General features: G+C 45.4%; 1 protein-coding gene across 2 annotated transcripts in view; it reads right to left on the bottom strand.

Annotated features, from left to right (window-relative positions):
• The window catches only part of NDEL1 (nudE neurodevelopment protein 1 like 1), a 337,126-nt gene that overhangs the window by 127,074 nt on the left and 184,420 nt on the right, over window positions 1–25,632 (bottom strand). For both annotated transcript variants that reach the window (XM_078654658.1, XM_078654659.1), the window contains exon 6: window positions 23,836–24,009. In XM_078654658.1, the coding sequence (XP_078510784.1) occupies window positions 23,836–24,009 (174 nt within the window). The remainder of the gene's footprint in view (window positions 1–23,835; window positions 24,010–25,632) is intronic.

The following is a 25,632-nucleotide window of genomic DNA, read 5'->3' as shown; positions in this document are numbered from 1 at the left end:
TGCAATCCCTACGAACTGTAGGCTAATCCAAGCATTCCAATTGAAATGTTTAAAGGTTTTAGTTTCATTCTTGTTAATTTTTAAAAAGATAATTTTTCTAACGACAAACCCAATTTTGCATCGCTTTTTGATGATACTGGCGAGTTTGAGCAGAGCCCTAACAATAAATATACTGAGATGAATATTTTTCTTGCAGGGGGTTTTAATGCTAAACTCTGAAAAGGGGTAGAAGGTCTAGTAGAACACATTTGAGCCTGACCCTTAGATTAGCCCAGTTGGTCCTACTGATCCCAGAGGGATGATGTTAAACCACTACCTGCTCAAGTTTGATATATGTACTGTGTTTGAATGGATAGCACCACAATGCTTTGCTACTTTCGATGAAGGGATACATACATCCATAATGGATTACAATTGTCTATCAGGAGCCTTCTCAACTGTATTTTGGATGGGTTTGTACACTCTAGCATCTATAGTGATCACAATCCACTCATTACCCTGCAATGTCCAGAGACTTTCGCTCAGGATTTTGCTGTAGGGGTACGAAAGTCCCCCCAAGGGATGATGGTCTAAAGTTAGTATGGAGGACTGAAAATGTGTGTGATCTCCAGTGCACAATTTGTGCCAACTACCTGGATTTGTATAATTGTGTTAACCCACCTCCAGGCTCAACCTGTAATGTTGACACCTTTGTGGTACTAGGTCCTACTTTTTAAGTCCAAAAGAACAAGTTACTTACCTTCGGTAACGCTTTTTCTGGTACATACTATATCTGCCTGTGGATTCCTCACCTTGTGAATATCCCCCCTGCGTCAGCAACATTCGGAAATTCTTTTGTAGCTTCGCGCCGACGTGGATCCGGACGTCACAGAGGCACGGCATCGCACGCGACCCCGCTGACGTCACCGGCGCCTATAACAGGCCCACGCCGGCGTGATGACATCAGTTCCGCCCTTTTTTCCGTGCCCTCGAGGCACACGGACGGACCGATGACAGTAGAAATATACACAGTATACATAGTATAGAAAACAAGGTAACACACACAGTGTGAAGCAAATGCAATAAAACATTTGAAATAAACATTTCCATGACAATAAAATAACACATCATAGAAACTCTGGCATAGAAGAGTGGACAACGGGGAGGCGGGTGGGTCAGTGAGGAATCCACAGGCAGATATAGTATCTACCAGAAAAAGCGTTACCGAAGGTAAGTAACTTGTTCTTCTGATAGATACATCTGCCGTGTGGATTCCTCACCTTGTGAATAGAGTCCCACAGCAGTCCCCACTCCCGGAGGAGGGTGTCCACTCTGCTATACCAGGAAATCATGTAGGACAGAGCGCGCAAAGTGGCCGTCCCTCCTCACCTCGGTATCCAAGCAGTAGTGCTTCGCGAAAGTGTGGAGGGAGGCCCAAGTCGCGGCTCTGCATATGTCCTCAACAGGAACACCTCTAGACAAAGCAGATGTTGCAGACTTTGCTCTAGTCGAATGTGCTCTAATACCCTCTGGAGGGTCCTTACCAGCCAAAGAGTAGCAGATCTTAATGCAGAGCACGATCCACCTCGACAGAGTCCTCTTATGGACCGCTCTTCCTTTCTTGCAGCGAGCAAAGCCAACGAAGAGCTGGTCGTCCATTCGACAGTCTTTAGTCCTGTCCAAGTAGAAAGACCCGCCCTCTTGGGGTCAAGACGGTGTAACCGCTCCTCCTCCTTGGAAGGGTGAGGGGGAGGATAAAAGGTAGGAAGGGTAATGGACTGACCAAGGTGGAAAGGAGTAACCACCTTTGGCAGAAAAGCAGCCCTGGTCCTAAGAACCATTCGTTCAGCATGAATGGTCAGGAATGGGGGCTTGGAACTAAGAGCTTGAAGCTCACTTACCCTCCTTGCCGAGGTGATTGCAACGAGAAAAACCGTTTTCAAGGTCAGAAGCCTCATGGGACACTTGTGAAGAGGCTCAAAGGGAGCCCCCATCAAAAATGTCAAAACTAGGTTCAAATCCCACTGAGGCACGACAAAGGGTGTAGGAGGGAACCTATTAGTAAGTCCCTTCAAAAACCTTAAAACAATGGGAGACTTAAAAAGAGAAGGCTGGTCAGGCAAACAGATAAACGCCGACAGCGCAGAAAGATAACCCTTCACCGTGGCAACAGCAAGCCCCTGCTGGGCCAGAGAAAGGGCAAACTGGAGCACATCAGATAAATGGGACCTCAAAGGGTCTATAGATTTCTCCCTGCACCAAACAACAAATTTAGACCACCTATAAGAATAGATGGATTTAGTGGAGTCACGCCTGGCTGACAAAATGACACCCACCACATCATGAGGGAGAGAAAAAGAAATCAGATTGCCCCGCTCAATCTCCAGGCATGAAGGTGTAAGGTCTGGAGGTGGGGGTGTAGAACCTGCCCCTCCATCTGAGAGAGGAGATCTGCCCTGTGAGGGAGACGGAGCGGCGGGTGAGAGGAGAGGTGGAGAAGGTCTGAATACCACACCCTTCTCGGCCAATCCGGGGCGATCAATATGACTTGGGCCCGGTCTTGGCGAATTTTCCTCAGAACCCGAGGAATCAAAGGTATGGGAGGAAACGCGTAAAGGAGTTGATTTCCCCAACTCAACTGAAACGCGTCCCCCAAGGCTCCTTGCAACGGATACTGGAGACTGCAGAATGACGGGCAGTGAGCATTCTCGCGAGTGGCGAACAGGTCCACCCAAGGAGTCCCCCACATCTGAAAGATGTCGCGAACCACCTCCGGGTGAAGCCTCCACTCGTGGTCGGCAGGGAACTGCCGACTGAGACTGTCTGCACGAACGTTCAGAACCCCGGCCAGATGATTTGCCATCAGACAAATCTGATGGTCCTGAACCCAGGACCAGAGGCGCAGAGCCTCTCTGCAGAGACACTGCGACCCCACTCCTCCCTGCTTGTTGACATACCACATCGCGGTCGTGTTGTCAGTCAGGACTTGAACCGACTTACCGCGAAGGGAAGGGAGGAAGGCCTTGAGCGCCAAACGTATCGCCCGCAATTCCAGAAGGTTGATGTGAAGCAACCTTTCCTCCGGAGACCAAAGACCCTTGACCTCCAGATCCCCCAGATGAGCACCCCAACCCAGGGTGGATGCATCCGATATCACTGTGGCCACCGATGGAGGCAGTTGGAAAGGCTTTCCTTGAGACAGATTGCCTTCCACGCCCCACCAAGACAGATCCGCCGCAGCTTCTCTGGAGATCCTCACTGACTCCCTGAGATCCCCGTTGTGCTGATACCACTGCCTGCGGAGGCACCACTGGAGTGCCCTCATGTGCCAGCGTGCATGGTTGACCAACAGAATGCATGAAGCCATCAGACCGAGCAGGCGAAGAACCTTCAAGACTGGAACGACAGCTCCATTGAAAAATAAAGGAATCATCTCCTGTATGTCGCGAATCCTTTGAGGAGGAGGGAATGCCCGACATACAGTAGTGTCCAGTACCGCACCTATGAACAGGTTGCGCTGTGAGGGCACCAGGTGAGACTTGGGTACATTTATCGAAAAACCCAACCTGTGCAACAACTGAGTTGTCTCCTGCAGATGATGGAGCACCTTCTCTGGCGACTCTGCTTTGATCAGCCAGTCGTCTAGATACGGAAACACATGAATCCCCGATCTTCTGAGATGAGCTGCCACCACCGCCATCACCTTGGTGAAGACTCGAGGTGCAGTAGTAAGGCCAAACGGAAGCACCACAAACTGGTAGTGCTGTGACCCAACCGTGAAACGGAGATACTTTCTGTGCGACTTCAAGATGGGAATATGAAAATACGCATCCTGCAAGTCGATCGACACCATACAGTCCTCTTCCAACAGCGCTTGAAGAACCTGTGCAAGAGTGAGCATTTTGAACTTTTCCTGCTTCAGGTAAAGGTTCAAAATCCTGAGGTCCAGGATTGGCCGAAGTCTGCCATCTTTTTTGGGGGATCAGGAAATACCGGGAGTAGCACCCCTGACCCCTTTCCTGCTCTGGAACCACCTCTATCGCACCCTTTCGGAACAGTGCCAGGACTTCTTCCTGCAGGAGAAGCAGGTGGTCCTCCGAACAATAACCCTGGCAAGGAGGGTAATTGGGAGGGAATTCCTGGAAAGGAAGAGCATACCCATTCTCTACAAGATTGAGAACCCAAAGATCCGATGTTATAAATTCCCAATCTTGTAGAAAATGAGTAAGCCGACCCCCCACTGGGCCCACATGATCCGGAATGGCGGATCTAGGGCTGCTTTGCTGCGTTGGCCGGGGGTTGGGAAGGAGAGGAGGAGGAGGAGGAGGAGGAGGAAGCTTGACGACCTCTAGGACGGGATCTTTGTCTGCCCCTGTACGACTTGTACAGAGTATTCTGCTGCTGCTGAGGCTGCTGCTGGGATGATCTATAAGATCGAAAGGAAGATCGGCCAAATCCCCTGAAGCGTCTTCCGGTAGTACCCCTGGACTGAAGGCCCAAAGATTTTGCAGTGGCCCTACTGTCCTTAAAACGCTCCAAGGCAGTATCAGCTTTTTTTCCAAACAGACCTGATCCATCGAAAGGCAAGTCCATTAACGCAGACTGGACATCAGCAGAAAACTCTGAAGATTTGAGCCAAGCAGCTCTCCTAGTAGCCACAGAGGAACCCATGACTCTTGCCACCGAGTCTGCGGTGTCCAGACCACTCTGGATGACCTGTCTCGCAGCTGCTTGGGTGTCCGAGACTACTTCTTGAAAATCCTTCCTGTCCTCCTCAGGAATCTTTGGAATAATCTGTTTGACAGAGTCCATTAAAGCATGGATATATCTCCCCATCAGACACGTAGCATTGGTAGATTTTAATGCCATACTGGCTGACGAGAAAACCTTTTTTGCACTTTGGTCCTGTTTCCTGGATTCCTTGTCTCCAGGAACCTGTGGAAACGCTCCTGCAGATTTCTTAGAGCAGGCAGCCTGCACTACTAAACTCTCAGGAAGAGGATGCGTTGTTAAAAATGCAGGATCCTCCGGTGCAGCTCTATACCTCCTCGCCACCGTTTTAGAAACCGCAGGAGCAGATAAGGGTTTTTTCCAGACTTCATAGATAGGTTCAGACAATGCCTCGTTGAAGGGCAACATAGGTTCGATCACAGATGAGGGAGAATGAAGCACCTCCGTTAAAATATTAGGCTTATAATCAGCCGTAGGTAAAGTAATGTTTAGCAAACTCGCTGCCTTCTTAATGACAGTGTGGTAAGGTACCACATCCTTAGTTGGAACATTTGATACAGAAGCCAACTCCCATTCAGGCGATAGCTCAAGCCCACTGGCCTCGCACAAGTCTTCAAAGGGATCCTCAGAATCCTGCAACTCCCCTTCTTCAGTATCAGAATACCCATATTTCTCCTCTTCTAGAAGTCTCTGGGCCTTCCTCCGAGACCTTTCTTTCCCAACCGAAGTCAAAGGATTCGGAACCGACTCCGACGGGGTCGGTGCCGGCGTCGAACCCGAAGTCGGACGAGGTCTCTCGACACGAGGTCGGACAGAATCTTGCCTCGGAGTCGCGGGTATCGGCGTCGATGGGATCGGCGTCGATGGAGCCGGCGTCGTGCGCTTCGGCGTCGACGACACAGGTGATGTCGGAAAATGCCAATGCGGTGGTAGAGCCGGCATAAAAGGCATGAAGGGTGCAGGGGCATAAGCCTGTGGAACCCCTAAGTTAAAAGCCATAGGACCCGTGGGACCAACAGGTGCACCAGACGGGAACATCGCTCTTGAATATACACCAAACATGGCGTTCAGGAACTGGGTAGGATCCTGACCTGGAGTCGGAAACTCAGGATTGGACCTCTTGGATGTTCCTGGGGAGGCGGAGTCGATACGACGTCGACCTCTTCTTCGGGCGCCGGAACCGGAGTCGATGAACCATCAGGTGCCGGAACTTCGGCTCCACCAGCCCCCTGCTCCTCACCTTCATCCTCCTGACCAGAAGGATTGGTTGGCATCGGAGAATGGACCTGTTCTTGAGGTTCGGGAGAATCCGGATGCGAAGCCTCCTCGTGTTCAGACCCCGAAACCTCCACTTTTTTACCCATGAGTTTGACCTGGGACTTCGGTCTTGAGCCAGAGTCCTTCCCAGAGCGATGACGTGACTCATGGGTCCTCTTCCTGTGCTTCTTCCTCGATGACTTCGAAGCGTGAGCCGAGGATGACTCCGAGTGCGACCTCGAACGAGACCTTGATTTCGACCTCGATCGGCGAGATCGAGATTTCGATGACTTCTTGGCTTTCTTGCTCTTGAGTTTCGCCACGAGGAGCTTTGTCTCCCTCTCTCTCAAGGCCTTCGGAGTCATCTTCTTGCAGCAGGAACAGTCCTTGACATCATGGTCGGAGCTCAAACACCAGACACAACACTCATGAGGGTCGGTGATTGACATGGTCTTGCCACATTCACCGCAGGCTTTAAACCCAGTCTTCTTCGACGACATTCCGAAGAGAATGAACAAAGACACAAATATAAGGAAATAGTAACAAAGTTACTGTAAGCTACTACACGATCCCTGAAAACCGTTAGCGTCGACGACGCGGAAAAAAGGGAACTGATGTCATCACGCCGGCGTGGGCCTGCTATAGGCGCCGGTGACGTCAGCGGGGTCGCGTGCGATGCCGTGCCTCTGTGACGTCCGGATCCACGTCGGCGCGAAGCTACAAAAGAATTTCCGAATGTTGCTGACGCAGGGGGGATATTCACAAGGTGAGGAATCCACACGGCAGATGTATCTATCAGAATATGCATTATTACAGCCGACCATTCCTGGTTTCACAAGGCATGTAGGGAGGCCTATAGATGTTTGCATAGGGCTTTGAGGGCTATACCAAGGGATATTGAGATAGTTTCAATGTGTAGAAGATTATACACGCAGGCTATCAGTAGAAGCAAGTTGGAGCTGAGGGATGAAGTATGGACCACTTTTATCTCTATTTGTAGTACTAGAAATACTGGCTTGTTAAGGTACACCGTGCATGCTAAACTATTTCATGCTTAATAATTTGGTGTTTCCAAATATAAATGCAGATTAATGGGTGGCCCAGTGGAAGAAGTGGCTGAAGCCATTAGTGAAAGCCCTGCGTATAAAAGCTCAAGGGCCTGAACTGGGTGCCGATGGATTTATAAAAGTTGAAGGTTGACCAATTTAGCTGGCAAGAATGACCTGCCTGAGCCTTAGAACCCAGCCATCATCGTTCCAGTCTTTAAACAAGCATTTGCAATGCAATAGGTCTCACATTTATGAGAGTTTAAGCTATTGGCATTGTAAATGACAATGCCCTTTATTTAGGTTTTAAAAACCAAAACGTAAATAAAAGGCATTGTCATTTACAATGCCAATAGCTCAAACTTGTGCAAATGCAAGACCTATTGCATTGCAAATGCTTGTTAAAATATGGTGCGAACTCAACCCCCAGGTATTGGATCGCTTTACATGAGCACAAGTTACCTACACAATGTCACATGCATTGCTTATAGACATGGGGAGATTAAGTGATCTTAGCCAATGCTGAAGCTCTAACTTAGTTTCCGAGTTCCATAGTCGGCAGCTCTAGCTCCAACACCACATCCCGGGCAGAGCAAGACACCCAAAATCCACATGAAAGCTCGGCTCATTATGGGCTCGAGGTTCTAACAGGGTCTCGAGCTGAGCCATTGCTGGGCTTCAGGGTCCAGCCTTCAGTGATTCATCTACCTCTAGTAAAAATACTGATCGATTTCGTAACAATAAATGTAAAAAAACATTACGGCAATCCACGTCATTAAAGTAGTTCGTGTCTGTTTATAGTTCACGTTTTACCTAATCTTGCATACCTTCACTATACATCCTGCGTCAAACATACCAACTTTTTACAAGAGTAAAGTGGGAAATAAAAAATAAAAAATAATAAATCGGAGAATGTATTTCCCCCATTGACTGCCATTGGAGGAAATGCAATTTCAGGCAGGAGACATCCTAAATAAAGCTATTTTGGCTTCACAAATCGGGAGCCTGTCTGAATTGGGTCCATTGGCATGAATGCTCTGTTCAACCTACCAGGGGCATATTGACTGGCACGCTCAGCCCACACTACCTATTTCATCTTCTTCTAGCTCACCTACTAAGTAGAAAGCTACCTCCGCAGGACAACTTGCCATGTCGACTCTAGAATAATACTGTGTGGGTGCCAGTGCAAGGATAACCCCTTTACTATTTCCAGCTGCTCTTGTTCCACAATGCTTCGGGTGAAGAAGTTAAAAGTTAAAACTTCCTGAAAACAAGACCGTTTGAAGATAGCGCGGCATTTCTTAATCAGTAAGTTCAGCGTTTGCACCTCCTCTGACAAAATAACAGTAGCTGTTCGGGTCGGCCTGCACTTGCTGCCAAGAGCGCGCCATCTTGTCGTGGGTGCACGCTCTTTGGCTTGTGGAATGCCACCCCAGTCAAAGGCTGCATTGTTGGGGAGAAGGAAGCCAGCGCGTGATAGCCGCACGAGGCAGTTGCCTAATTACAGTAAATAAAGATAAAAAGGAACAATAGTTACTTACCTGTAAACAGGTGGTTCTGCAGTATTGGTGTCTTTCATAGATTCACATGCCTGAATCATTCCCAGTCGTCGGAGTGGGAGTCCCACGGTATATATAAAAGCAATAAATGCCATAAAACGTATAGCAAATATCAGAGATACTAAACCAGGAAGTAAAGTAGCACCAGCTACAGTAGAATAAACTTCCACATTAGTGACTATCCTAGTCGTTATGTATTAGTCCAAACTGCGGCCAATCAGGCGACAGCACCCACCAGAATGTCCTCCCCAGAGGCTCAGGCTCTCAGATTTTTTCGCACAGGAGTGAAACCCTAAAATGCCTGAGTGAGTCTCTGGGGGGAGGCGGGCGGGTTGCATGTGAATCTATGAAAGACACCAATACTGGAGAACCACCTGTTTACAGGTAAGAAACTATTGTTCTTCTCCAGTATTAGGGGTGTCTTTCATAGATTCACATGCCTGAATCAGAATAGTAAGCAGTACTCCTAACATAAGGCTCGTAGACGTCAGAGTATCAAATGCATATATATATATATATATATATAAATAAATAACAGAATACCAGTTATACAAGAAGCATCGAATCTGAAAGAACATCTAAAGAGCATATAGGAGGAGGAGGAAACAGAGGCTCACCTTATTTGAAAAGATTACGCAGCACTGCTCTTCCAACCGAAGCATCTGCGTCGTCTGCTGAATCTAGACAGTAGTGTCTAGTAAAGGTGTGTCTACTAGACCATGTAGCAGCTCTGCAGATCTGTCGAAGAGGCACCCCAGCAAAAAGGGCAGTGGAAGAGCTAACCGCCCTTGTAGAATGTGCTCTTGGCAAGGCCTGTAAGGGTCTACCGGCCTGTTGATGACAAAGTCCAATCGTAGAGGAGACCCATCTAGCAATGGTCTGTTTTGAAACTGCACAGCCCCGGCGTTGCCGCCCATAAGCAACGAACAGTTGGTCTGTCTTGCGGATGGCAGAAGTTCTGGAGAGATAAAATTTAAGACATCTTCTAATGTCTAATGAATGTAGTGCTCTTTCAGCCGTAGACTGTGGGGCTGGAAAGAATGTCTTGAGGACAACCGACTCATTCAGATGAAAATCCAGAGGCACTTTAGGCATGAACGTTGGATTAGTACGCAGTACCACTGAGTCCGAGGTGAATTGGATGAAAGGTGCTTTAGATGTAAATGCTTGAATATCGCTTACCCTTCTAGCAGATGTTAAGGCTAGTAACAACGACACTTCCCATGTCAGAAATTTCAGGTCCACCTTATGGATCGGCTCAAAAGGGTGACGCATGAGCTGAGTTAGTACGACATTCAGATGCCATGCCGGAGGAGGTTTCCGGACAGGCGGAAACATACGAAATAATCCCTTGAAAATTGTTGTATGATCCTTAGAGAGAACAAAGAGTTCGATCCATCTTGACGAAATCTAGAAATGGCAGCTAGGAAGACTTTAAGAGTAGAATGTGCCAAACCCAATCTGGCCAAATGCAAAAAGAAAGGAAGGATTTGCTCCGGTTTCGTATGAATGGGATGTAGATCATTAGATTGGCACCATGCACAGAAACGTTTCCACTTAAGTTTGTAGGTTTTGATCGTGGATGGAGCTCTGGCTTTAGCCAGCACCTCCTGGCAATCTTGTGGAATGTTCAGGTGTGCAAATTCCATGTGCTGAGGAGCCAGGCTGACAATTTCAGCGAGTTCGGGTCCGGATGGTATACCCTGCCCTGCTGGGTGGAGAGAAGATTCGGAATGCGTGGAAGTTGGATAGGGTTGCATTCCGAGAGAAGGAGTAGCTAGGTGAACCAGTATTGCCTGGGCCAACGTGGAGCGATCAGTATCAACCGGCATGGCTGCTTCTTCATCTTCCTGATAACTTTCGGGATCAGAGGTATCGGTGGAAAAGCGCATGCGAATATTTGATTCCAATTCAGCGAAAGGGCATCCCCGCACGAGTCCTTGTGGGGAACCCAGTTTGCAAAGTATGGGCCTTTCCGGTTCTGGTATGTCGCAAACAAGTCCAAATCCGGATGCCCCCATATCTGAAAGATGCGATGTAGAGATGGTAGATGTAGTTCCCACTCGTGAGTGCAGCCCCCGGACCTGCTGAGAGAGTCCGCTAACACATTTGCGATTCCCGGAACATGGACCGCTGACAGATGGATATTGTGAGTCAGGGCCCAACTCCAGATCTCTTGTGCTTGTTGCAACAACCGGGCTGATTGTGTGCCGCCCTGCTTATTCAGATAATGCATGCAGGTGGTGTTGTCTGTCCGTATTAAAACTGTGGCACCTTGTAGAGTCGCTTGAAAGGACTTCAGGGCTAAAAATATGGCGTGCAACTCTAGCCTGTTTATGTGCCATCTCATTTGGATCTGGTTCCATTTCCCGCTGACCGTCATGCCTTGGAGGTGTGCACCCCAGCCTGTCATTGATGCGTCGGTCGTTACTATGAACCTGGGCACTTCCGTGAGGAAGGAGCATCCCACTTGTATGTTGGATCGGTGGGTCCACCATTTTATCGCTTGTCGCATTCGCGGTGTAATTTGGATGATATCCTCTAAGGATCCTGATACCTGGATCCACTGGCGACTGAGCTCTTCTTGCAAGGGCCTCATCCGAAGACGACAGTTGGGGGTGAGAAGAATGCAGGAAGAAAGTATCCCGATGAAGGACTTGAACATGCGCACTGAAACACACTTTTTTAATAACAGTGCCGCAGCGAATCATTGAATCTTGTCCTGTCTTTCCTTTGAGATGAATACTTGGGCGAGCTTGGTGTCCAGTGTCGCTCCCAAGAAAGTCTTTCTTGTTGCTGGCGTGAGGTGTGACTTTTCGAAGTTTACTGAGAAACCCAGGTTTTGCATTTTTATTAAATTAAATTAACTGAATTCTTCACACAAGAATCACAGGCCCTGAACAGGGATTTTGAAGAAGACATCTGTGAAACTTGAACAAAAATTTCGAGAATCTAATGAAATAGGCTGTAATGTACGTAAAAGAAACAGCAAGAAAGAGCTGCAGGCTTCTCATTCGCAAGAGATAAAACACCCTTGCTGGATGTGCATTGATTGTTGTTCCTAGAAAATCCTGTGTCGTAACTAGGAATAATTAGGACTTGACATGGTATATTGATAAAAACCAGGCATTGAAACAGTGACTGCAAAGTCTGGATGTACTGGATTGCTTATTAAGAAGAGTGATCCTTCTTAAATAAACTTGTCTCAGAAATGATGAATGCGTATGTGTGGCAGACACAGATAGGCTGCAAGAATCTAGATAAGAATCACGTGGAGTGGACCGAGAGTCCTAAAAAGATAGGCCTGTGATAGAAAATGAATATAACTTAGAGGAAAGAGCAGCCACGTCCCGTGCTGTGGAAGGATTGGCACCTGAACCTTGACACTCTGGAGGTCGAGTGCACTTGTCAGGTCCTCTGGCAGTAACATTTGAAAAACCTTTTTGAGGTACAACAATTGAAAAATTTTGCGCAGGAATGACAAAAATCCGGCGCTACATTTCTGACCAGCTAGTTGATGAGGAACTGAGAGGAAAAAAAAAAAACTAACTCCTTATTAGATTCAGAACCACTCCGACGGTCCCTAACGTATCCATAAGTCAATTTGTGAATGACTCACGTAGATGAGGTGAATGCGGTCACTATGAAGGCGTAGCAGAAAAGAAATAGCCAAATTCTAGAGCATGCCCTTTTGGCATCACAATTAGAATTCCCCACAGATAAATGGCATCGGTGACCAAATTAAATCCCAGAGATATTCCACCCTTATCCCACTTGGAATGGACTAAGGATGGGCTCTAAAGTAAGTCGTAGTTTCCTGGAAAAACGACTTCCTGTAAACGATTTAGAGTCGCATAATACAGTTGTATACCAGATACTGGGTGGAACTTCTTGGAATAAAATGTGAGAACTGTCCTCGGGCACCACGAAAGGGTTGATCCCCGTACTGTAGAGAACAGAAGGCGCGGTATTGTCTGGCCAATATGATGGCCCAGAAGTAACATCTATAAGAAGGTACGGCCATTATCTCAGTTTGAACTTGTGGGCGAGGAACCAAAGGTTCTTCCAACCCTAACTTCGCAACACAATACTGCAAAACTTGGAGATGCAATGTGCACTGTACGGTGTTTTGTTGATGATGATCTCCTTCCATTCTTTTTGTTAAAAATTCTAGAAGCGTCAGTTTAGGGGTATTCATGGATACGCACATTCTGTGCCCCTATGCCAAAATTGATCGTGTCCAGAGAGCTAAAAGATTGCCAGAGAGCCACCAGCGCCGATCTTTGGCTTAAGCAGAGCTCAAATCTCTGCCAATCTACAATTAAAAGAGAAAAAACCTTCCGCCTCTATCCTGGTGACAAGGGCTTGACGAAAGCGTGTCAACGTTCCTTACATGAGGAGGGTAAATCCGTCAAAATCCGCCGGAGGATAGAATAATAAAGATTCATGCAAGATCTCGTCAAAGGACAGGACATGGCATCCCAAATAAACCAAGGCTAAGAGTCTGGCGAAGTCGGAAGCCATTCCAAGAAAATATGGCGTCGAGTAAAAAGACATCACTCCATCCGGAGGATCTTGCTGAAAGGAGGCTACGACTAATAAGTAGGCTAAAGGAACACTGTATATAAACCCAACTGAATCAAGCGTCGACGAACCTAACCATGGACTGGGTACAGCATCAGAGAGGTCAACCAAAAACGTGACCCTCAGTGTCCGCATAGGAAAACTGTTGCAGACTTAAACTACTATGGATGTGACCGCTGACGCTGTCAGTCTACAAACCCTCCGTAGACGTACTACTTGTTGTCCACGAAACTGATCCTTAACTTGGCCAACATTCAACAATAAAACTCACCATCACTGAGGATGTTTGATGAACAGAGTATTTTGTCGACTTAGAATGTCGTCGACGAGCCTGCTATTGACTAAGCTGGACTGTCGTCAATGGGCCAACTGTTTACGGACCTAAAGCCTGCGGGCCAACTGCCGATGTGCCCACTGTTAATGGCCCCAACTGCACTGTTTATAGGTCCACTGTTGACAGCCAAGAGATGCTGGGTGCCAATGGCCAACTGCCGATGGACCACATGTCAGAAGGGCCACTGTCAGTGGCCCACTGGTATTGAGCCAATCGTCGCCAAAGCTTTCAGTTGACTATTTCAGCTGAATAGGCTCTCGAACGTCGACAAGACTCTTCACCGTCGACGAAGCACCTCACCGTCGACGAGACTCTTCACCGTCGACGAGGCACCTCACCGTCGACGAGGCATCTCACCGTCGACAAGGCTCCTCACCGTCGACGATTGCACTTCACCGTCGACGAATGCTCTTCAGCGTCGACGGGGGACACCCTGCACCGTCAACGAGGCCCGTCGTCGACAGAGCTCCCTCGTCGTCGACGAGGCTTGTCGTCGGCGAAGCCCCCTCGCCGTCGACGAAGCTTCCCGTCGACGATGCCACCATCACGGTCGACGAGGCTTGCCGTCGACGAGGCTAAACTCGTCGTCGACGAGGCTCACCATCGACGAGGCAAAATTGCACTCGGTTATGAGGCTGTTTGTCGACGAAGCTCTTTGTCGGTTGCGCAGCTCCCTGCGACTTACAACCAGTGCATAAGAGGGCACTGTCAACAGGATCCTGTAGCCCTGTGACACCGTAGAGCACCAGTGACGGCAGAGATTGTCGTCGTAGAATACAAAGAGCGTCTTGTCAACCAGCTGGCACGTTCTCAGAAGAAAAGTGCGCAGAACGAGTCTAAACGCCTGAGAGTAAATCTCGTGGGCGTAGATGAGGGAGGCAGACTCAGAGTAGGTCAAAGACCCTTTACTTTTGAAGCAACCTCAGCTGGTGAAGTGAAGCCAAAAACCTCACAGCAACATAAAGGCGCCATATAAATAAAGAAAATCCTCCCACATCAGAAGGGGGGTAGCCAAATCACAAGAACATCCCCTTCTCATCCTACCATGTCAGCGACAGGCAGAGAAAATGATCCATATATTCGTGAAGATAACCGGAAACGGTCGCAGCTTTCCACAAGTGACACAGGGTCAACAAATAGACTTCATGTAAGAAGACATCACAAAATTAAATATAAATGAAGTAAATGAAGAAACTGAGCAGAGCTCAGGGAGACTCCCTTCACACGACGTGCGGTAAAAAATCTGAGAGCCTGAGCCTCTGGGGAGGACATTCTGGTGGGTGCTGTCGCCTGATTGGCCGCAGTTTGGACTAATACATAACGACTAGGATAGTCACTAATGTGGAAGTTTATTCTACTGTAGCTGGTGCTACTTTACTTCCTGGTTTAGTATCTCTGATATTTGCTATAAGTTTTATGGCATTTATTGCTTTTATATATACCGTGGGACTCCCACTCCGACGACGGGGAATGATTCAGGCATGTGAATCTATGAAAGACACCCCTAATACTGGAGAATTGTTGGTTCTTTTAATCTCATGACCTGTAGCAGACAGACAGGCATGACTTGAGAATGCATGATCACTCACAAACTAGTTGGATTATATTTACGGGAAAAAATACACGAACCGTGGCTAGTCATGCGTTTGTTTCTTTTTCTTCTGAAAATACATGGCATGTGAAGGATTATTTTGTATCAGGATTACTTGAAGCAAAAATAAGAAATTTCTCTTCTACTACCTCACGGAGTAAAAAAAAAAAACAAGCGCGGCTGCAAAAGTGAAAGCAGTGAATGTGGCTTATTTTTCAGAAAAGAACCCCGGGGCACGCACAGCGGTGTAAAATGGCTCTCTAATAAGTTTTCAAGGCAGAGTTTTAAACAGACTGACTAGCTGTACAGGATCAAAAGGAGGCCGACACAGACACCGAGCCTGGGCAACTAGTCGGCGAACAACAAATCGAATAATACTAACGACAAGCGCGGCCGCGAAAGTGAAAGCAACATCAAAGTAACCTGATCCACAACAGATGGCACCCTGGCTGCCATTGCCCACTCCTGGAATGCAGGTGGCGCTCTGCTCGCTCCCGCAAGGCATAGGCTGTGGGAGTGAATATTTGTCTAAAAGGTGGGACATGCGCCCGCGTTTACCCATTGGCAGGCTACAAAAACATAACGACACAGGCAACAGCCAACTAAATCCGTGGGGGGAGTCTGAGCCACACTGAAGTTTATACTGATTCCATGAAGCCTCTCAGAGCAGTGCATGCGCGCTGCGCTAGGCTCGACCTAAAAAGGGAACTCCGCATCCCCCAGTTGTTACAAGCTAATCTCTCCTTTGTGAAAGTCATTGGTAGGGTCATCTTTAATAGAATTATATCGTAGGTACTGAAACAAATTCTCTCTAACATGCAGTATGGCTTTTGAGTCAGGCTGGACACATGAGCAGTGTCTCAATTTGCATTTATTAATCAGAAAATATACAATAGCTAAAGGTGGCCCCATTTACCTAGCCTCTATGTACCTCGCATCCACATTTGACAGTGTGGTCAGATCAAAATGATGGAACATGTTAGAGTTCATGGGGGTTGAAAGTTCCTGGTGTTTTTTTTACACGCCCTTCGCTTAGAGCTTAAAGCTACCAGGAGTGAATATACCGAGAGTGTTGGCCAGGGACGAAGATTCTAGCAGGGATGTGTTTTGGAGCTTATCTTATTTTAATTATTACATATAAATTGGTTGCACCCTAATCTAGTTAGCAAGGGCAGGGACATGCAGACTGTGAATGGTCGGCCTGTCCCTGTTATTTTATATGTGGATGCTGTTTTATTGTCAAGAACATCCAATGGGCTCCACTTACTTTTAGACACCTTTGTTACTTTTATGGATGGCTTTCTCCTGGCCACAAACATAGCCACAATGCTTGACATGGCATGGGGCCCAAAGAATCAGACTTTTCTATGTATTGTGCTTTGTGGTACCCCAATTGCAAGAATATATTAATTTCACTACCCGAGTGTTGCATTTGTTTCCAGAGGGTCTTGGCCCCCTTGCATGACCCTGGGAAGGTTTGCAATTCCAGTGGCTTTTTATTTAGCCTGCCCTCCAAAATTGGGAAAAAGCCTATTGAGACACTTTTTGAAATCTATCATAGAAAAGGACTACCCATTTTAACTTGTGGCTCTGAGTTATGGGGGTATAAACCTGCTAAATGTTTGCAGGATGAATGAATTATACTAAGAGTTCCACCCAGGTCACCAACGTATGCTGTCCATGAAGAACTTGGGTTACCCTATGTTGAGGATTGCGTTAATAGGGCCCCTTTAATTTTCTGGTGTTCCATTTGGTGTAATCCCGAGACCCCCTTGAATACAGAGATCATTATAGACTGTCTCCTATGTGATAGGTGTCAACACATACCCTGGCTAAGGTACAGCTATGATATCTGCAACAAGTTAGGAACACCTGCGGATACCTGCCAAGGCTGATAATGTATCCATTAGTGACAAATATTAGGTTAAATCTAGTTCAACAGAGTTCAGGAGTGTGGCTCGGGGAGGGGGGGGGGGGGGAGAGAAGACTGAACTGAGGAAGCTTGCTAATAAATAGTATCTGCTGATTCAACCCCCACCAGGAATGGAACCATATCTTGAGATTGTGTTCAATGCCTGGGACAAGATACTACTGACAAGATTTAAGCTTGGTGTCAGTTTATTACCCATAGGCCAGTATGACCCCAAAACTATAGTTCTCCAGCTCGGTGATTAGCATTCTTTGCAAACCTTGGCACACTTTGTATTTTTTTGTTGTTTTTATCACATTTACAACAACATTTTTCTATTTGGTTACTAAGATTTGACCTGGTGACCTAATATATACTACGGCATTATTATATTTGAAGATGCTTCCTACTCCTGAGGGAAGTGCCTGTGTTGCCACTTTTCTTACATTAGATCTCCATTGTAAGCAATCTCTTATTTTAGTCTGACAATTACCTACCATTTTAACACATTTTATATTTATCATTCCTTTATGGATTTACTTGCGGTTTTGTATCTTTTGTAAGTGTGATATGTTTTTATGATTACTTTAACTATCAAATAAAACTTTCAAATATAATTGAATGATACAGAAATCAAACGTTCCTATGTGCATGATCTAACTGTTGGATTATTGTGTTACTGTCATGCTTGATGGCAGGGAATATGAATAAAGATGTAACAAAAATAATTCATACATGGCCTCTAAAAATAACTGCAGCTGTGAAGCAAACTGTCAGTACAGTGCATGCTATGAGATGGAAACTGCTGGGTCCTTAAAAGAATAAGTGCATCACTTTTGATATAATGAAGTCAGACTATAAGAAACACTTTCCTTCATTTTTCTGTACTGTAATTCAAGTATTTAAAGCTCCCTAATAAGCTCAATTTTTCAGCTGGGAGCTGCAATGTTTGTCCTACGTTTTCAATTAGCTATTTCAGAGAGAAAAATTCTGTAAAAGCTGACTTACCTTAGTATTATGGCGGCGTCATGTGTATTTAGACTTTTTTGAAAAGTCTACCTTCAATAAAGATTATATCTGCTACATGAATGAAAAGAAGTGTTATACGTTCACCACAACCTGGCTGAAATATTCTACGTTTACCACTACCTCTAATATTCTACATTTATAACTACCAGTGAGAATCCAATAATGCATAAGCTTTGTGTGTCATGTGGGAAGTACGTATTACCGCTTACAGAGGAGAAAATGTTTGACTTAATTGATACCTTCTATGATCCAGAACAAAAATTACTAGTGACTTTTACTTCTGCATTGTAGGATCTGTTTTGACAATCAAACACCAGAACAGCAAGTAAAGAATATGCATCTGTAGGACTAAGGCCAAAAGATGACAAAAACGTATAGATGCAACAGTTGATTAGACCAAACCAAACAAATTCTTTAAAGTATCCTGCCCCACAATGGCACCAGCTTTTAAGTTTCAAACTGGGCAACAGAGTGCAGCAGACACAGGGACTTATTTAGTGGTTGGTAGACCGGGTACTCTGTCGTAAACGTACCAGACAACCTACCTGCCAAACCCTCAGTCTGCCTGCCTCATTTAGAGACGTCAGGACCTTAAGTATTCCAGAAACCGAATACTTCCTGTGATGGCCCAACAGAGATGGGGCTGTTGGAGGAACACCATTACAATGTCAGCCCTAATTAGGGTGGCCAGTGCTCCATTTTCTTGCTTGTCTTGGTGGTGAGGGACAAGGAAAAACTCCCTGGGAGAAAACTACCAGGGTGTATTGTCGCTTTTCGGAGAGAAAAAAACTTCCACTTTGTCTGTTTCAGAACAAAAAAGGTCAAAGTTTGGGGATCGACCATCTACCAAACCTTTAATACATTGAAAGGAACTGTTGTAACAGTGCTGTACAGAGAAAACTGCTGGACTGACCTTCTTTAAATTCCATTGGCAAAGTACCATAAAGATGGCAGAGGTAATGTCATCCGCCATCTCGGCTGATACTACCACATCCGCCAAATGCTAAATCAGATCCAGGGTCTCTTTTCCTCTCATACAGCAAGTTTTTTGTTTGCCTGTTAATGTTTGATTGGCCGACTTGTAATGGTATTTCAGGAAACCGTACAAGAGATAGACTGTTTGGGCATACAAAAACCAGTGACAAAAGGAACATATTTAATTAAAAATAAACCCCAACTAGATTTACTTAAATATTTCCACCAATCCAAATGAAACCTAATGACCCTCCTAACATCTAAAGTATAGATAGAACTCTGTGCTGGCATAGATGGTCCATATTAATCAACCAAATCCCACACTTTCCATCATGTTGATCAGATGACACACCTGCCCAGCGAGAAGGCATCTTCGACCACTTAAGCTGAGACTTCAGAGGGCTGAAAGGACCCATTAAAAAACTGAAGATGGGGGTCCAGCCTCCAGTATAGATCCAGATGAACAGAGGGACAACTACATCGGAGCCATGAGATTCTCCTGATGCATGAGCCATTGAGACCTCAGGCACCACTGAAGGTCCCTGGTGTGTAAAACAGGATGCACAAGGCCATGAGGACAAACAGGTGTAATACCTGCAGAGCAGGGAATGGAGTCAGAAAATTTGTCAATAGCTGGTAACCTCTGAGAAGGAAAAGTCTTCTTATGGGACATTCATTACAGCCTTACGAATGTTAGCCCTGCTAACAGAGCGGTGCGACTTTTGGGCATCAACAGTAGAGCTTGATGTGTGCAGGAGAGTCCTCTTCCTTTGAAAGCTTTCCCCTGACCAGAGCCTCAGACACCACCTTCACTGGCCAGTCATCCAAGTATGGAAATACAGGGACTCCTTACCACCACAGTGAAGCTGCCACATCTGCCATCACATTTGTATGGACTGGTAGTCAGTTCGAAGATTAGTACCATGAACTAATGCTGCTGGGATCCCGCTGTGAACGTCTGGTAGCATCTGTAGGAGGAATGAACTGGGAGATGAAAAAGGAGGTCCTGGAGATCTAGGAGGAATGCCAACCAATCTTCTGTATTCAAGTCTAGTAAGATGTGGCTAAGGGTCAGGATCTTGAACTTGTCCTGTCAGATGAAGAATCTAAGAAGGTCGAGATCCAGGAAGGGTCTCAGACCTCCATCCTGTTTGGGGACTAAGAATTAAATAGACCAGAGTAGTGTGTCTTTCCTTGCATAGACTCCAACAAAATGACAACTTTTTCATCATCTGGGTGGTAGAAGGAGACCCCGAAGAAAAGGCACAAAGGAAGGGGGCAGCCCTTGCGGATTACCAGAATGACTCTGTGATCTGTGGTCATCATTTCCGAATAGGTGGAATAGACAGGTTGCTGGTTACCTCTACCAGGACTGGACTGCCTTGGAACAGCTTAGAATTTTCTCATATTGCTCATAGAACAGTCTTGCTGGGAAGGGTTCTCTCAGCAAGTGAGATGTAGCTCTGCGGGTTGTTGTTTTTTTTTTTAAAGTATTCCAGGGAAGAGTCAGCTTTCTCTATGAATGGTCAAGTCACCACTGGAAGACAATTACATGAGTGTGGCTTGGGTATCTACAGAATGCCAGCAGTATGCATCAAAGTATGCCTTGGCAACCTGACAGCCACACCCATGGATCAAGCCATGGTGTCCACAGAATCCAGGCAGTTTTACACGATCGGTTTGGATGCACCCAAACCATCTTTGACCAGATCCATAAACTGTTTTTTCATGTGGTCTGGGGAGCTGATAACTAGGTTTTGGCAACTTCCATAAGGCAAGGACATATCAGCCCAGAAATCAGGTGGCATGTGAAGTGCTGGAAGCAAGGCTACTTAGCAAAAAGATACTTCTGCCCAAAGAGGTTCTGTGGAGAAGGCGTCCAGGTTTAGCTTCAAGGAAGAAACCTGAAATCCATACTTTCAAGGGAAGAGTGAGAAGATAAAAAGTCGTGGTCACAATGAGCTATTTGAAGACTGCTGGGCCCAAAAATGGGGTTTCCTATACAGCCATGACACCACCCAGGAAAACATGGTTACAATTAAAGAAAGTGCTAAGTCACTTAGGAGGAAAGCTGCAAGATCGCAGTCAAAATGTTGACTCTAAGAGGGCATAGTCCATTCCAAGCCATAAGTTGCTTTTTGTAGATCAGTTGAAAAAGATTAACCTTCCCTCGAAGCATGGTCAGCGGATCAGGGATGTCGCCTTCGGGTGAAGGGTCTATGCCAGTCACATTTGTTAAATACAGATCTAACCCAGGATTAGTGTTCTAGTCGGGAACACGTTTTAGTCTCTGAATTTTAATCATCTGTGCAGCCTAAGTCTTTATAAGGCATCACTAGGGCATCAGAGTCTGAGAAGATCTTTTATCTGGTCGAATTTCTGAGCCCTAGGAATGAGTTCTGCCAAGAGAACATTGTTGAGGTTCGCTTCAACTTTCTTGCCACGCAATCAAACAATTGACAGTGACAGCTTTAATGGCTTTGTCTTAGTAGATTCTGTTGGATGCATCCATCTGCACGAAAAAGGGTCAGATTGAATGGGAAACTGTGCCTTGGCAGGGTTTGATTTGTTTTTAGGTACCAGAGCCAGTAGAAGTGCTATGTTGGGAAGCACCCAGAGCACCCCCTCCCCAGCTCAACAAGCCTACAGGAATGTGCTCTTTGTGTCGAGCGACCAGAGGGTACAGAAAGCCACGCTGAAACGCTGCAGCATAGCCCGCTGGAAGGCCTTGAACTATGCTGAGTAAACTGATGGAGACAGAAGTTCCAGTCTCATCTTTTTCAGTGTCAAGTCTTACCTGATGAGAAAGTCGGGTATAAGGGAACGGTGAAGAGATTCTCAAGTGTCCAGTAAGTGGGACTGCTTCCTGAAGGAAGACGACTTACCCTTCCTATGCCAACAGGTAACTTATCTGAAGGTAAGCAAGTTTGCTTTGGGTGTCTTTCAAAAACAACTTTGCTGCCTGCTTTCTCATGCCCTTCGGTTGCATTGAGACACAGGAATCACAGACTGCAACATGTTCTGATCCCAGAACACCACCTGCAGATGTCATGCAAGAACACCTTTTTAAGGGACACCTGCAAAAATGTTTGAAAACCTGAAATGCTTGGAGGAGACATTTGACCATGCTTCTGGCAAAATGCAAATGAATTTGGTCAATGAGACACAGAGGGAGAGCACTCTGGACCAGTTGATGAGGCGCTGAAAAACAAGAACCGATAACGCCATGCAAGTTGGCTGCTATATACTCCAGTGTTGACAGGTTTGCAAGCAGAGTCTAGGTTAAATCGGCAAGCACCACCTAGTGGTGCTGAAGAGATATTGCTGTGGAAAAGCTAGTCTGAAGCCTGGAGGGATGACTCTGCGGAAGATGTATCCATCAGAACAACTCTTATGAAGGAGATAGTATCAACTGCCCCCTTTAATATGTGTTTATGAATGAAAACAGTGAAAAACAAACCGAAGATTTCCATCACACATTGAAAATGCTTTCACTTTGCTTTCTCTTCGACTAAACTTTTACATTAAATATTTTCACTGCTTGCATAAGTCAAAAAGCTCCAGGCACCCCCCGTACCACCATCAGACCCTCTTTAAATTCGGCCCTTGCAGCTCTCTGACCCTTAGATACCAAAAATGAGCAGCTATTTCGCCACTACACATACATTTAGACATACTACTTTCAGTGAATTATGTGGTAACCTGTGCCAAGTTTTAGTAATTGGACCTGTATGTTTGCAGGTTAGCTTGATGTTTAAATATAACTGGTACTATCTAATTCGAATTGGATCCATAAAGTATGCTTTGAGCTCCGCCCACCATGTGCCATTAAACTCAAAGTTTGTTATAAAAAAAAAGCTCCAGTGTAACTCAACTGCTCACACAAAGGAATCATGGATGCTCTTCGTGCTGTGTGGAAACACAATACCTGGTACTGCTTTGAACCGTAATATTCCTTCAATATGTCCAGCAACTAATGATAAGCACATGCCGGTTTCCTTCGTTAATCCACGCTGGGCTCCAGACCAGATATGCCTTGCAAAAGGGGTCCTTCGAGTCAGACATTTACTTTCAAAGTTAACCCAGGGTGGTCATCAGTTCTCTACCAATTTCAAAGCAAGTCCTCCAGCCAATACACACAACCTTTACACCCTTCACTTTCTGGCCTCAGACTGCTGAGTGAGTGAGAAATACTCCAGCTTTCATGTTAACAAAATGTACATCCATCACTCACAATATCCACTAATTAGATCAACTGTGCTGTGCACTCAATTACCTTTAGGTTGTAAACATTCTGCTTAATGGAGCTCATTTATGTTTTCACTTGGACTATTATGTCTAGGTCAGCTGAACGCAATGGCACGTGCTATGCTATGCATTCTTGCAGTTTTCTTTGTATGTCTTCACAGACTGTATAGCACCACAGTAAAAGTTGGAACAATGTAAAAACAGTGAACTGAACTAATATACTTAACAAGGTAAAAGACCTCCATCCTCTACCTGAGCCCAAATCTTTCCTTCCCATCTCTATTCCTGGCCTCCAACGTTGACTGCTTTTTCTAGCATCATTTTAATTTCACAACATAGAAGACTAATACCGAGCTAGAGCTGGGTGATGAAAAATGCCCATTTATTTCCTGTGCATGGGCTCAACTGGGCTACTATAGAGGCTTTGCTTAGTTTACATTGCTAATCTGTGTAGAGTTAGATTCTATAGTGTAATGCTACTACAAGAAGGACAAGCAATGTCTGCGCTAAATAGGTAAATTCCTGTAATCCATCGCCAACAATTGGAACACAAAATGTAACTGGTCCAAACACACAAAAAGATTAACACAAACCTTTAGGTATAGGAAAGCCATTGTCTGCTAATTTCCCAACCGGTGTGGCCGGTAGGGAGAGGGAGGTTTGGACAGCAGAATCAATCTGGTCACAATCCTGAGTTGGAGAACTAGGAGCAGACTTTCTTACTCCGTCGGTTTGCCTCTCTCGTACCGCTAGTTCTTGCCTCAGATCTGTGGATAAATGAATATATTGTAACTTGTAAATATTGTGGACAGAATTTATGGATGCACATCGGAAGGTCAATTAATGAGATTTACTTGTAGCCTTAGTCCTCTATTTGTAGTGTTTATAAGTTTAAATTAAAGAGATTGGATAGTTTTTGCTATGGGCATATTCCTGGAACACTTTTACAAGACATGTTTTTATTTTAGGAGTCCATCTACAAAATATATGGATAGAAATGTTTTAGTTTTCTTTCAATTTAAACATAAGCCAGCTGCAGTTAAAAAGGTTACGCGATTAAAACTAAGTGGCTAGGAATCCATTTCATTTAACATTTTGAGGTTATGAAATTTTAATGTATTATGAAGCAAACTATGAAACATCCACCAAAAAGATAATACTGTCAAAGGAAGTGTCTCAAAGCATATAAAAAATGTAAATATGAAAGCTAAATGTTATTTGCTCAACTAATAAGTAAGACCCAACATAAAACAAAATCCTCTATTTTTAGGGAACATAGCATCAGTAACTCAGGACAAGAGGACACGGGATGTGGAAGGAAAGCCAGTGGAAAGACATGCCGGGAACATTTAAAAAAATACTAAGCCACCCAGCAGCATACAAGCGCCCATGTCTCCCAGAAACCATCCAAAAATAGGAGGTATATGACCATCATGCCTGACAAAAAGTATTCATGGTCTGCTCAACAATAAAGCCTTCAGTGTCCAAGTTGATCATAGACAAAAGTGAGTCTACGCACTTAACCTGCCAAAACAAATCGCAACCTGCCGCCTATGTGCCCTTCAAGCCAGAAAGATGCCATACTGATAGATCCAAATATATTTAGCTCTTTTTAGGTCGAGACTGGGCAGCGCATTCGCTGCTCTGCAAGCCATGTTCTACTGTAGTATGGAATAGAAGTTCTGCCCATATTTGTCATTGGCTTGTGTCAGTCCTTCGTAAATGCTGGCTTCTGTTTCGTTAATAGGCTTGTTAGTCACCCTCCTTAGCAGCACCGCCTTGTCTTCCATTAAGACTGGCCCTTTTACTTCGGTCTTTACAAGGTGAGTATTTTTAAGTGTGTAAGCACTATTTTCTCTAAATAGTTTCTCCTACTACAGGCCCGAAAGGCTTTCCTGAAACATTCAGTGCGCCACATGCGCTTTCACTTTCTAAGCAGCCCGGGACAATGGTGGCAGCTGTCAATCATTTATAACACAAATGGCTTGATTGTACACTACTAGTACGGATGCAATGTAGGTCCTAGATTTATTCCTATAATTCTGATAAAGCATACTGTTATTAGGAGCTATATTGGTGTTAAGTGTTGAAATCAAATCGAGAAACCCAGAGGCGTTTAAACTTAGAGGAACGTGGGAATAGTCTGTACTATCTGCTGTATTAAATGTATTGTTTTCTAACGTTTATTAATGTTATCTTCTTTCTCTCGCAATGTCTTATTTAGTGTCTACATTTGAGGTTCTTTTTCATTGTAGATCCTGCTCAATAATAAGAAAACAAATAAAAAAAAGATAATCTAAATCTCACAATTTCCCATTACGAATACATAACACGGTTAATTTCCTAATTGTTTTTGAGGGTGTGTTTCCTGGGACGTCAAAAAGGATTGT

This window comes from Lissotriton helveticus, chromosome 7 (genome assembly GCF_964261635.1).
Source record: "Lissotriton helveticus chromosome 7, aLisHel1.1, whole genome shotgun sequence".
NCBI lineage: Eukaryota > Metazoa > Chordata > Amphibia > Caudata > Salamandridae > Lissotriton > Lissotriton helveticus.
Note: the sequence above shows the minus strand (reverse complement) of the source record. Positions and strands in the feature narration are given on the sequence as shown.